At 42.0% G+C, this 13,232-nt stretch overlaps 1 protein-coding gene across 1 annotated transcript in view; it reads right to left on the bottom strand.

Annotated features, from left to right (window-relative positions):
* CHCHD3 (coiled-coil-helix-coiled-coil-helix domain containing 3) overlaps window positions 1-13,232 on the bottom strand; it is a 266,630-nt gene that overhangs the window by 94,306 nt on the left and 159,092 nt on the right. The window contains exon 5 of the mRNA XM_045855666.1: window positions 4,332-4,415. Within this exon, the coding sequence (XP_045711622.1) occupies window positions 4,332-4,415 (84 nt within the window). The remainder of the gene's footprint in view (window positions 1-4,331; window positions 4,416-13,232) is intronic.

Below are 13,232 nucleotides of genomic sequence, written 5' to 3'. Positions count from 1 at the left end.
CTCCACATCTATGACGCTGTTATTGGAGAAAGCTGGCAACATTTACAATGAAATAAGGACCTGATACACTTTTCAAGTGGTCCTGACCTTCTTTCTCAGTACAGAATACTGGAATGCTGGTTCTTAGAGGTGTGAAATTGGCGTCCAGTTGAATTACACTCATTACACCTCACGAGTTAGAGGAAGGGGAGAATGACCTCAGATACCTGGTGAACTAGCCAGTATAACATCCCGGGAGGAGAAAGCTCCACTCACCAAAGGGAATAATATCTAATCGATAAAGAGTTTATTGAAACAAATCCAAGAGGCAAACCAAGAACTGAGTGGGCTTCACATATTCAGTGGCCTTGAGTTCATATATCAAAAGAAATCTGCATCTGGTCAACAAAAATAAATAGTTCAAGTAATAAGTTTATGAGCCCTAGAAAAGTGATAATATATACATTTACTATGTCTGTTAATCCAGCTGATGAGCAGATGATAAGGAGATCTTAGAAATCATCCTTGGAATTACTCTTAAAAATACTCAATGTCCCCTCTCATTAATAATATACCACATGGTATCTAGTTTATGGTTTCGTCATTTCATCTGGTTAATATAGAGAGAGATATGTACATATATCCACTTTTAAACCACAAGTAACCTGAATTTCACAGTAAATTAGATGATTCTGCATGCTATATTAAAATCGGCTTGTTTTTTTTTTTTTTTTACATTATGCACTACTGGATTCAGCACTTTTATGCCTTCTAATGCAAAGTCTGGAGAATCCTAGTACAAATGACTAGACTTGTGCTTTCCACTATCACCACAATACAAGCAAAACCCTCTTTACATCTCTTGCAGTAATTCTAGAAATTGCTTCCTCATCGGGGGCCTGAATGTCTCTGAAATATTCCCAGATAAAATCCCAAATGGACAAAACTCAACCTACGTATTTTAAGAATGGCCATAACAAACAAAAACAGGACTTTATAGAAATGCGCAGAAGACAGCAGGACGCTGAATAATATTAAGGTAATTTTGTGATTATTAATATCTTACATACAATGGAAAGCAAGTAAATATTCTTTAATGGCAGCAGCTTATATTTGTTAAGCTCTTTCCAGTTTTCTAGGAGCTTTTAAATATGTCACCTTATCTCATCCCCACCAATAACTCACCAAGATGAGCAAGGAACAGAGCATTCTCTCCACCTGACAGACCCAGAAACCACAGGGATTTGGTAAATTGTCAAATAATTAGGTGGCAAAGCCAGGCCTTCTGACCCCCAGAACAGCACACTTTCTACCACATGCTATTAAATACGGAGTTATTAAGTATCAGCTACTAGTAATGTGATCATTCCACCTCAGGAGTCTTCTAAGTTCACTGGTGCTTCTCAGCGTTCAGTGAAAATTCCTAAATAACTACTTTCCAGACTTATCTTCGAACAGGAAAATCGCATATATTTTGCCTAAATAAGAACATACTCTAAGCACAACTACTTGGCATCACCACACCACATCCATCTGACCCCCCACCATTTGTTCTCACCTGGCGCCCAAAGCAACAGTCAACTGCTGAGCAGACCAGGTTCATCTGCCAAGAAGAGCTCCTCGCGCCAACCACCGAATTATCTACCTCAAATCAGTGAACTTAGGAGAAATGGGTGAATAGTTTTTCAGTGCCTTTTCTTGCACCTAACAGTGATCAATGATGAATTCAAAAGATACAGATACGAAATTAGAAAAAATACAAACTCAAGCATAGTAATATTTGATGGCAAAATAAACTATGACTGGGTGGGAAGAAAGCAGGTGCTGAGTAAGTCACCTCAAACCTTTCACTCCCACCCATTTAGTTCAGCTAACACTGGCTGAGCACGGCCAGCAGAGTGCCCTGGAAGGACAGATGTAAAACAAGAAGCACTGTTGACTGAGTGGTGACTCTGTGCTAGACACTCTGAGAGGTGCTTTATGACAGCGGTCCCCAACTTCTTTTGGCACCACGGGCTGGTTTCCTGGGACCTGAGCTTCACTTGCTCGCACGCCCGCCTGCACGCCTGGTGCTGTGGATGCGGTTGGGGGAGACAGGAGGCGGAGCCCAGTCAAACTCTGCTTGCGGCCAGGTTCCTAACAGGCCGCAGACCAGTACCACTGGTGGGGGACCCCTGCTTTATGAGACTTGGCTCATTTAATAGATCAGTAGGTAAGCATGAACATATCCTCATGTTACAGCCGAGGACACTGGAGGTTTCAGTCAGGTGCTCCAAGAGCCACGGCACGGAAATGCCGGTTCCGATCCAAGCCAGCCGATGTCAGAGCCTGTGCTCTAAACCATGCGTCTGCAGCCTGCAACTCAGGGGTCAAGCCCAGCCCGCCACCTGATTCAGTTCAGCCTTAACAACGGCCTTCCATTTCTAAATGGTTGGGAGAAAAAAAGTCAAAAGAGTGTTTCAAACTCCAGGGCCCCTAAGTTGAAACACGGCCACATTTGCTCACTGACACAGTGGCCGTGGCTGCGTCACAGCACAAGGGCGGAGCTGAGGTCACTGTGACAGGAGCCACGCAGGGCTGCAGAGCTGCAAACACCCCTACCAGCCCCTTTCCAGGAAAGCGTGCTGACTTCTGCTCTGCGCCACTTCACTTCAGGCTTCTTTAACACCGCTCCCTGGGTGTTTTAAGAAATCAGCCACAATTAACCTATCCCAAGTCAAACTCCTATTTCCTCCACTACACACATCCAGATCCACATTTTAAGTCTTCCCCTGTGGAAAATCCATCCTGTATAAAAGCTACAGACCTAGAAGGAAAGTTCTTTCCTTCACTCATGATCAAAGCCACCGGCAAATCTGGTCAGCTCCGTCTGCCTTTGAAATATCAAACGTATTTCTTTCCCTCCACCGCTCAGCACCCTGGCCCATGCCTTCGCCATCCCTTTTCTGAATTGCTGCCATACCACTTACTAGGACTTTCTGGCTTTGTTTCCTGCTCCAGACAGCAGTCACAATACTCTTCGACCCACAAAGCCTCTGGCCCTTCTAACTATGCCCACCACACTCCTGCTTGAGGGTTCTGGGGGTCCCCCATTACTGCAGACCTCTTCCCAGACGCCGTCCTGTCATGCGCGGACAGGCCCTCCCTCTCCACCTGACCCCGCGCCGACACGCCCAGGCCCTGGGACGGCCTCTCCCTGGTTTGCTGTTCACCATGTTATCTCACCCCCCACCCCCTACAATACATACATTGGGCCGCCATCGAATTTTGGCTCCGTGAGGCCAGAAGTTTAGTTCATTTTCCTCAAGAGCGTATCTCTGGCACCAGACCAGGGCCCGACACCCATCAGGTAAGCAAGCATCTGCTGAATGAATGAGAAAGCAGGCCCTACATACATGAACACTGTTCCGTGACAGAGGCAGGTGAACACATTCGATACATAAATAATTGTGTTGAATGAGGTTTAATTCAAATGAGGTATTTCAAATTTTACCTACTTTCTTATTAAACACCCTACTCTAAACAAATCAAATGTGGGGCGCCTCAATCAACTGGGGGAGAAAGCGAGCTCTCCAGTATCACAGTCTGTGTGTGGAGGCATTCCAGACAAACCAACTCTGTGGACAAGGGCACTGTTTACGGGCTCGAAGTCCCACTCCTGCCTTTTGTTTCAGCCGTAATTTCCTCCTTTGCATCTTGGTCAGACTCTAGGGCCATGCTGACTATGGGTACTTACTACCTGGACTCCTCCTCCTACCTCTTCTCCCTAAGTTCTACTGTATTCCGCTCTTGTCTACCACGCTTGAAAGAGACACTCATCTCTTAGCCACACACGCAGTGCGACTGAGTTTCCACAAAGGAAATGCATCCTTTAAAACACTGTCATTTCTAAGAACATACTCAAGTTTAGTCAATGTTTGGGAAAGTTAAGTACTCTAACAGAATTATACACTTGAAATCTATATAATTTTATTAACCAATGTTACCCTGATAAATTCAATGAACATTTTTGAAAAGGAAAACAAACTGTTGATGATGATGATTATGATGATGATGATAAGCACTCCACTGTGTGACCCAGAGACAGTGCAGTTTCCCAACATTTAAGGAAAAACAAGGGAGGTTCGTGCGTGGTAAAATGCATCGGCAAACCAGTATCGCCACCGTACTCAAAGCTATCACAGGAGAAATGACATTCCCTTTTGAGAATAATCTACCTGCTTGGCTTCTTCACTTCCTGGTCAATTTTTAACTAGAAAAAGCAGTTTCAACTTTAACTTATCAATTTTTAAATATATTCATGGAAAGCTGCAGACGGGTGGCAGAGAACCAATGATAGGCAACAGGCATACCCGCTCCTCCAGTCTGGCCAGCTGCTCTTTGTAGAATGCGTCCTGTCTCTTTATCACGCGATCCTTCTCCTCCAGCAGCTTAGCCTAAAAAAGGAAATGAGGAATATACTGTACTATGAAAAAGCAACAGCAAAGCAGAAGTCAAGTATGCATTACATTGGAAATAAATATAAAAAGCTGAAGACTTCTGCAAACTATTAGGTCTCTGCCATAGGAAAACATTAGTAAGACGATGATTGCTGGATTTAAATGTAAAGAATGCGTCTACATTGTTTTTTCCTTTTTTGCTGTAACAGCTGTGTCCTACTTTGTCCAAATGTATCACAATGCAGCAGAGACAGTTTTATTTAACTTCTCTTGTGCAGAATAATTTCCAGGATTAATATTTTGCACAATAAAAGTTTGATTTTAATATGGGCATAAGACATATGGTTACTAACCTTTCTTGAACAACAACAAAGAAAATACCTAAGTAACATTTTATACATAAACTTCATACTTGAGAACCCTTAAATTACCCAGAGAAACCTAGATGTAAATATATGCATTGGTCTATTCACTTATTATGAAACAGCTGTCTTTAGAGAGAGGGTAAAAAAATTACTATAAATGTTTACATAAATAATTAAAATTATTATTAACAATAGAAGTAACTGAAACATATTTTCCCACTTCTAATTTACAAGACCTTATTTACAAAATAATAATGCAATAAAATACTGATTCTTGAAAAACATGATAAAGATGGGTACTTATATATTTTTTGATTAGTAAAATAATGTATTTTTCAAATCACTGTTTGCATCTCAGTCATTGTTTAAGTGACCCCTTTCTCTGAGGGAACAAGCCCCCCTATATCATCCCAAGTTAGAAAAGTTTTTAGTATATTTTTTGTTCAGCGGACATTGAATCTACACCTGACCAGGAATTTTTAAGAAATTCAGGAAGGATGTACTTTGGCATTCCCATCTTTGGGCCGAGCCCTTTTTTTGCCTTTTTGCAAGGTGATCAAGTGTCGCCTGGCTCAGTCTCTAAGGGTGCCTTCCACTAGGTCATTGTTTTGCTACTTACTTTGGCGTCAATGTCCTGCAGCATGTTAAAAAAAAAAAACAACAAAAAGTTATTTAACAATATAAGTAACTGTTTTTTCCTAATGCCAGGAAGAAATCTGATGCATAATATCTACTTAAAATGCAAACCAAAGAAGGCATTTGGGGGGTGGGCGTGGTGCAGGGGCAGACTTGCTAAACTTAGAACACATTTAAATGTGACTAGGCTGTTAGTTCACATCAAAGATTTCAATGAGAAGTTCGTATACTTGAAAGCATGTGAATAAATAAAAACAAATACAATCTTAAGATTTGATAAAAAACACACTCATATGTAAGTACATAATCTATGGCTCCTTTGTACAACACAGTGAAAACCTGCCAATCTGTCATAAATATTTTTTAAAAAGTAAATGGATAAAGAATTTTTAACCAAGGTAAGTGTGGAGAAAATTAGCACGGCTGTGTATGTGATCTAAAAAGACCTCCCTAAATTCAACACAGACACCCAAAATAAACAAATGAAAAAGAATGAAGTTATGAGATGCTTTGTAAAAAAAAAATTAATCCAAGTGAAAAAAAGAAAAGAACATGCAGCTGTGAGGATTCATGTGACTTATAGAGCACTTGAAAAACAAGCCCTCTACCCCACCCCACAAATAACACAGACTGGAAAATCACATAGAAAAACACAAAAAATAAACACAGGAAAAAAGAAAACTCATCTGTAGAAGAAATCAAAACATGAATATCAAAATAATAAAATACCATTACAAGAATATAAAGTAATAGTGGTGCGGACACAGGAAAGCGGGCGCTTCTATATACAGCTGGTCAGGATGTAAACGGTACAACCACTTTTTAAACCAATGTGACAAAATGTTAGAAGGCTTAAAAATGTGCACATTCACTGAGATCTGAACGCTATTTTTAGAACTTAAGTAATTACAGCAATATGCAAAGATGTTCATAATAGGGCTGTTTAGAAATGCAAAGAAACAAAAATAAAACCTAATCTAAGTGTGTTAAATAAAAATATACTCTCAATATACTAAGTAAAAGAGAAAAAGACTATAAACAGAAAAGACAGCATGATCTCTTTTTTCTGTAGGAAAGGAGGGAAAAGACCAAAAGGATAGTCAACAAAAGTTATAACAGGGCGCATTTCTAGTTAATTTGGCTTCTATTTTCCAAATTAAAAATATCAGTAGAGCAAAGACTCTGAATTAAATGCTGCCTTAAGCTTGAACATTCCTCCATAGTAACTGCTGTATGCGGCTGAATCAGAAGGCCGCAGCGATGGGCAAGAGGTTGGCGTGCATAAGATCTGGTCCTACAGCAGGATGTCGATTATATAGACTTTAGTCTACGCATAATGATCAACCACTGATGGCCATTAAATATTATGTTTCAACAGAATAATTTTTTAATTCAAACTATGATGTTGGGGGAAAACAGGTCATAAAATAGCGTGTATACTAAGTTCTTAATTTTAGGTAAGAAATGGGGGTTGGGGCACAAAGAAGGAAAGGGAAAGTTGAGTGCTTTGTCATACGGACATGGGAAAACCATACAGTGTGCTAAGAAGGTAACAGTGGATATGATATGCATAGTGGGATGTACTTTTTATTTGGACTTCTAGTTTCCAAATTTTATAAAGAGCAATTATGACTTCTGTAATCAGAAAAACATTTAAAATATAAATACAACATACATTTATCCCTGACTCTGAGATGAAAACATATATGAGGCTGAGAGTGTGAACTATTAAATAACCATATTAACCACCAAAAAACTATTTGTTTTAACAACTCGAACAGTTATTTACAGCATGGAGATTATTTTACCTACCAAATCCTTAATGTATTAGCACGTGACTTTGTCTCCCATTCAATGCATGACACTACCCACCGTGGTTCTTAAAACACTTGCACTAAACGTTTATTGGTTCATGTACTGCTAGGTACACGGTGAGGTTTGTTTTGTTTTTTGTGTTTTTTTTTTTTTAACAACTACAAGAATATCGCTTGAGACTACTGAGGGCTACTCCAACCAACAAGTTTAATTTTGAGGGGCGGATTAAAACCTAAATCAAGAATATACAAAAATATCCTCATTTACATTTTCAGATGTAATCCTTGAAAATTTCAATGCAACATGCCAGAAGATCAGATATGGACATCATGGCACTACGTCCAAAGACCTGAAAACACCAAACTACAGTCTGACTTCACCAATCTTTCCTTGGATGGCCAGCGGAATCGACAGTCTGAGACCACCGGGGAGAGTAACAGGAAGAAACACGGCCACACCGCCTGTGTGGCACACCGCTCTGAAACAGTTAATGGGATGCGGGGAGGGGAAGTCACACCAGATGAATCCCAACGCTTAAATAAGCCTGGGAGATGCTGGCTGCGCTAATAGCCGCCGAGGATGGAGAGTCACACCCGACTCAAGGAAAAGCAGTAAACCAAGGGCAAGGAAACAAAACTTCTACGTGTGGCTCTAATAGATATAAGTGAGCGTGTAAAAACAACGTGGATCCCAACATATTTGCTGTTACAGTACAACCACGTCTTAGGCAAAAATGAGTATAAAAAGTTTCCCGCAACTTCCTGTGTGCCTCTCCTCCCGCTACAAGAAATGTGCCGTTTTCAGACCCTGTGAGATTCGAGATGAAATGACTGGGCCAGAAAACACGGCGCAAAGAGCTTCCATGATCACTGCGGAAAACAGGAGCTTTCCACATGCAAGAGCAACAAAGAAAAGAAGAAAATCAAGTTTCCTTTCAGAAGCCCAACATAAACATGTTGGCAGCTAGACATAAAATGAAGTATATTTGTATTTCCTTCCTTAAAGACTTGCCTCTTTTCAGAAAAAAACTGAAAAGTTTATGTACTTAACAACCTCCTCTCTTCACTGTTTTTTTTTTAAAGATTGTATTTATTTATTTTTAGAGAGGAACGGGAGGGAGGAGAGGGAGAGAAGCACCAACGGGCGAGGGGAACCCTGATCGGCTGCCTCTCACATGCACCCTGAACGGGGGATGAACCCGCAGCCCAGGCCCGAGCCCCGACTGGGAATCAAACCGGAGACCCTCTGCTCTGCGGAATGACGTCCAACCAACCACCTGAGCCACACTGGCCAGCGCTCCTCTCTTCACTGCTGGTTTTACTTTTTTATTTCAAAGACCACTTACTTCTACCTATGCTTTCTGTCTTCAAAAGAATAAAAAGATACCCGTCCAGGTGGCAGAGGACATAATTTGAAAATGTCTTTGAAAGGGTTTACAACAAAGGGTGAAAGGTCAACAGAAGAAAAAACTGGGGTTGTGGGTAGGGCATGTTGTGCTGGGAAGCCTTTTACCTCCTCTCGTACGCCCCCAGGAGAATCTTCATAGCGAAAACTTTCTGGCATAGCAGCTCAGCTGTCCTGGGCCTGGGCGCTCCTAGGGACTGAGGTGTCCACCGCTCAGGGCTCGTGGCATTTGGAACCCGGCGACATCACAATCTCTTAGCTCAGAGGCAGTACTTGCTGCCTCGCGCACCAAGCACAAGGCATGTGAAAGAAGCATTCCGGCGCTAAGGGAAAGCTTGTACGTTTTAAATGACAAAGTTCCTTGAAATGTCAGTGTTCAATTTTAATAGCTCAAAGTAGAAAACAAAGCAGGAACCTGCTCAATTTTTCCATGGGATGGTATTACAAAGCCAGAGATTACTAGGATTGAGAAAAGGCAAGAACTGTAAATCAATATAAACAGGAAATCCTTATAATTCATTTCCTGTCATTCTAAATCTTATAAAGAATCTGAAACACACACATAATGGACTGGGAAAAATTTACTCTTTCACAATAATATGGATAACCTGGTAGACAGAAATAAATCTCTAAATCTGTCTGTCTGTCTGTCAATCTACCTACCTACCTATCTTACGACTCGCACAGGCAGACAAGAGCAAGGGAAAGAGCTTTATGCCTGCTCAGTTACATGTAAGGGACAATACATAGGACCCTAACATAGTTCTATGCTAACACAAAACAGAGAACTGAAATATCCAAAGGGGCTGAACCGTAAACTTGTAAGGTGATATTACATTTAGAAGCTATAGAACATGATCACTGTGAATATCAATTAGCCTTAACAAAATAATTAAAGTAGCCATGTATTCAATTAGCTAAATACTAGGCTTTTGTTATAAATGAGAAATTACTTAGGGTCCATTGAGCCTTTATCAAGTGGCATTAATAATAAGCAAAGAATTATACTTACAGCACTGTTTTCCAAACCACACCAGAAGGTGACCTTCAAAAGGGTAACTCATCTAGGTGAACTGAAATGATGTCTAATGTGTTGTCAAATTTAGTGTATTTTTCAGTAACTACTTAGAGGCAGAAGCATGAACTATGAGCAAACCCCAGCTTGAAATGTTAAACCACACTATGTCCACTAACACAGTAATGCCTGATAGAAGTTGAACAGAGACCAAGAGATGAAAGACAAAGACCATTCTTTCAATAGAATTCTTCATCCAAAATCTGGAACTCATCCCCAAGCCCCCAGGATGTGATCAAACCCATTTGTCTCTGTTTGCTCTGTTTTCCCCAAAGAGCTTCAAGAACCAGGGTCTACCTGTCAGCTCTGCCACGCTGATCACACACGGAACAGCCTCCTGCATACGCCCTCTGCCCCTTCTGGCGCACATCTAGAAAGGAACCTGAATGCTCTCTGTGACACCATTAGCACCACACTCGTCTGAGACCTGCAACAACCAAAAATGCTTCCAGACATTGCCAACTGTCCTCAGGGAAGCGAAAGTGCCCCCGGCTGAGAACCACTGGTTCGAGAGGCTTGTGGGTTGTCTTGGGACAACTACACACAGCCTCACCTGCCTCAGGTGAGCCTTCCCTGCAGAGAAAGCAGCACCTGAAAGAACAGAGAACTGGCACTGCATTGCATTTTACAGGATGCGCTGTATGAATCATTGGGGACCTGCTTGCCAATAAATTTCTGTTTGGTAATCGTCTCTATCCTGGACATTGTATTCCAGAATGGGGCTGGAGACTAGCCTGCATTATAATTTGGTACTAGGTCGCACTGTGAAGGTGAAATGCGTAAAAGCCACAAGAGTGGCTCCCATACATGTAAAGCGGTGCATCGTATCCCAATAAAAGAAGAAACAGGGGATTTTGATGATTTTTGACCTGAGTAGGGAAAGCATATAACAGATACATCCATTCTCTCTTTTCTATGGCTCCCTGTCAAAAGAGAGGGCATGACACATAACATGTAAGACTTCCAATCCATGCAGCTGATGTTCAGTTCAGACAGAGCTGCCGTTCAGTTGACATGAAGTGGTACTGGTTGCTAACATTCCTTCTGCTTGGGCACTGACAATGATGGACCTGTTGTTAAATGTTTTATGTATCATTCCTGAAAACAGGCATACTGTGACTCCATTATAATGTACAAGTTTCACGTTACAAAGCAACATGATATTTCAACATGAAATATCACCATGAAAGGTGCTAAAACATATTACCTCATCAGCTCAGTTTTCTCCCAACATCCATTCAAAAACACACACACACACACACACACACACACACACACACACACACACACACACAAAACACCCATCATGATACCCAGCACATAAACATTAAATAAATGCTGCATCAAGAGTAGAACGAGCTGTGAGGGTTTCAGAGTTCTCGGGTAGTAGCTCTACCTGCTGTAATGAGGCTAGCTTCAGCTACTGCACGTTTATGAACGACACACGTAATTGTAAGCATGCATCGAGTCCTGCAGAGAAGACCGTGTTGAATCAAATTCACCAATTAAAAAGAAAACCAAGTACTAGAAGACTGAGATCTATAAAATAAATAAGGACTCTATGTCTCAGATCATCAGTAAGCTTAGAAACTTTAAGACTAAGAATTATAATTATAATTGCAAGAGGAAAAAGTAGTAAAAAGGGCCATATGTAGTAAACTACCATCTGAGTACATGAACTTGGGGCAGGAAGGGGCTTTTATTTTCAAATTCAGCCACAGGATGGACTGGAGTTACTACCACTGGCGTTCCCATTACACGGAAGCCAGACCGGTCTCGACGCCAGGCCGCAGCCGACATGGTATGGAGTAGAAAGGAGCACTACACCTTTGGAATCATGTGACCTGAGGTGCAAATATACTAAGATGTCTCTGGCTTCTGATTCCACGTTGTGGAGAATACTACTGCCATTTCTAGGCACTTATATACATCTGTTTTATGATGGGGATTAAAAACCACAGAGGCGCTCAAAGGGAGAGACACTACCTGAACTGCCCTATCTGAGTGCAGGTGTCTGTATCACTGACCTGACAAATAAACTGAACAACAGCACGGGACAATTACTGCACTGCTACCAAATTCCTTCTCTTTGTATCAGTTTGTATTTGTTCGATTTAAATTCAGATTTAATATGCACAGTATTGGCCAGGATTAGTTTTTTCTCTTGCAACCTATGTCACATTCAGAGCTGGGGGAAAAATCCAGAGATCGCCCAGTTCCTTGTATAGGCAGCAAGCTGGGCTCCCAGTTCCTTGCTGAGTGTGGGAACTTTTAACCGCCACGGAGAGAGTTCATTCTGGGATCCCTGATCCTTGACGGCAGCGGACTTCCCGTCACTCCCTGACCTCATTTCTATTCACATTGGCTTGACTTTAAGGGAAGACAATGTAAAAATGACTAAGCAAACACTTGCAGTCATTTTCAACACCGCTCAACATAAAGAGATTTTTAAAGATTTCCTGTAACGGTTAATGCAGAATTTTCTAAAAGTGTCTCCAGAACCAACTACGTACCATGTCAGTTCAGGTCCTCTGGGACACAGATGCTGAGACAGAATCAGAAGTACGAGAGGTATGTTTACCAGGGGAAAGGATACGGGCTAGAAGAGGCGGGAAGCACAGAACCTCGGACTGTGCTGTAGGTCAGACTGCCATGATGGGAGGTAAGGCAGGAAGGAGGAGACAATGGTGAAGGTCTGAGAAAACCATGGCCAGGCCGCTGGGGAGCCCCAGAGCAAGGACCGCCGACCACAGGCTGGAGGAGACTCTACTTTGACGGATCCCACCGTGGCGGCGGCTGGAGGCTGTCAGCTAAGGGCAGGCTCCACAGCAAGTTCTCCCTCAGACAGGGCTGCAGGCACACTGCCCCGGGGGCCACATAATCTGATTGGCTAATTAACAGGAAACAAAGGAGGACAACAGTGGGCTTTAAGGAGGTCTTAAACTTCAGCTTCCAGCGTGAGCAGAAGTAAACCAGCAAACCAAGAATAAGGTTATATCTGTTTGTACACATCAATTCCCCCGGGAATTGTTTCACTTATGTAGGCTGCACTGAGTAAATCCTACCATCCCTAAGGAGCACAATTTGATTCAGAAATCCCGTGCAGCAGAAAAAGCAACAGAAAAGCCATCAGACAATTAAAGATGGAATTCTACTGTAGCTACTAACTCATGAAATTGGGCAAGTTACTTCACCTTTTGGGGTCTGCTTTCTTTGTAAATTTAAGGAGATGAGCTAAATAATACCTAAGACTGCACTACCATTCAAATTTTATGCAGTACATTTCCCATCCCACTTCTTCAGTTAGTCAGTCATTCATTTAGAATCGACTCCATAGCTAGACCGGAGGAAATTCAACAAATGTATCTGTTCTGTTGCCAAGCTGCTAGGATGCTACCAGCACATATAAGCAGCATTTGGTAACACCCCCAAGTGTGTGGCACCTGGCTGCCCGGGCAGACCCTCGTGGCAGCAGCGAGGCTCCCACTGCACCGCGCCTGGCACCAGCGGTGCGCTTAC

The sequence above is a fragment of the Phyllostomus hastatus genome, unplaced genomic scaffold (assembly GCF_019186645.2).
Source record: "Phyllostomus hastatus isolate PE091 unplaced genomic scaffold, TTU_PhHast_1.1 phas_scaffold_114, whole genome shotgun sequence".
NCBI classification, from domain to species: Eukaryota; Metazoa; Chordata; class Mammalia; order Chiroptera; family Phyllostomidae; genus Phyllostomus; species Phyllostomus hastatus.
The sequence above is the reverse complement of the archived record's forward strand: the minus strand, read 5'-3'. Positions and strand labels throughout refer to the sequence as shown.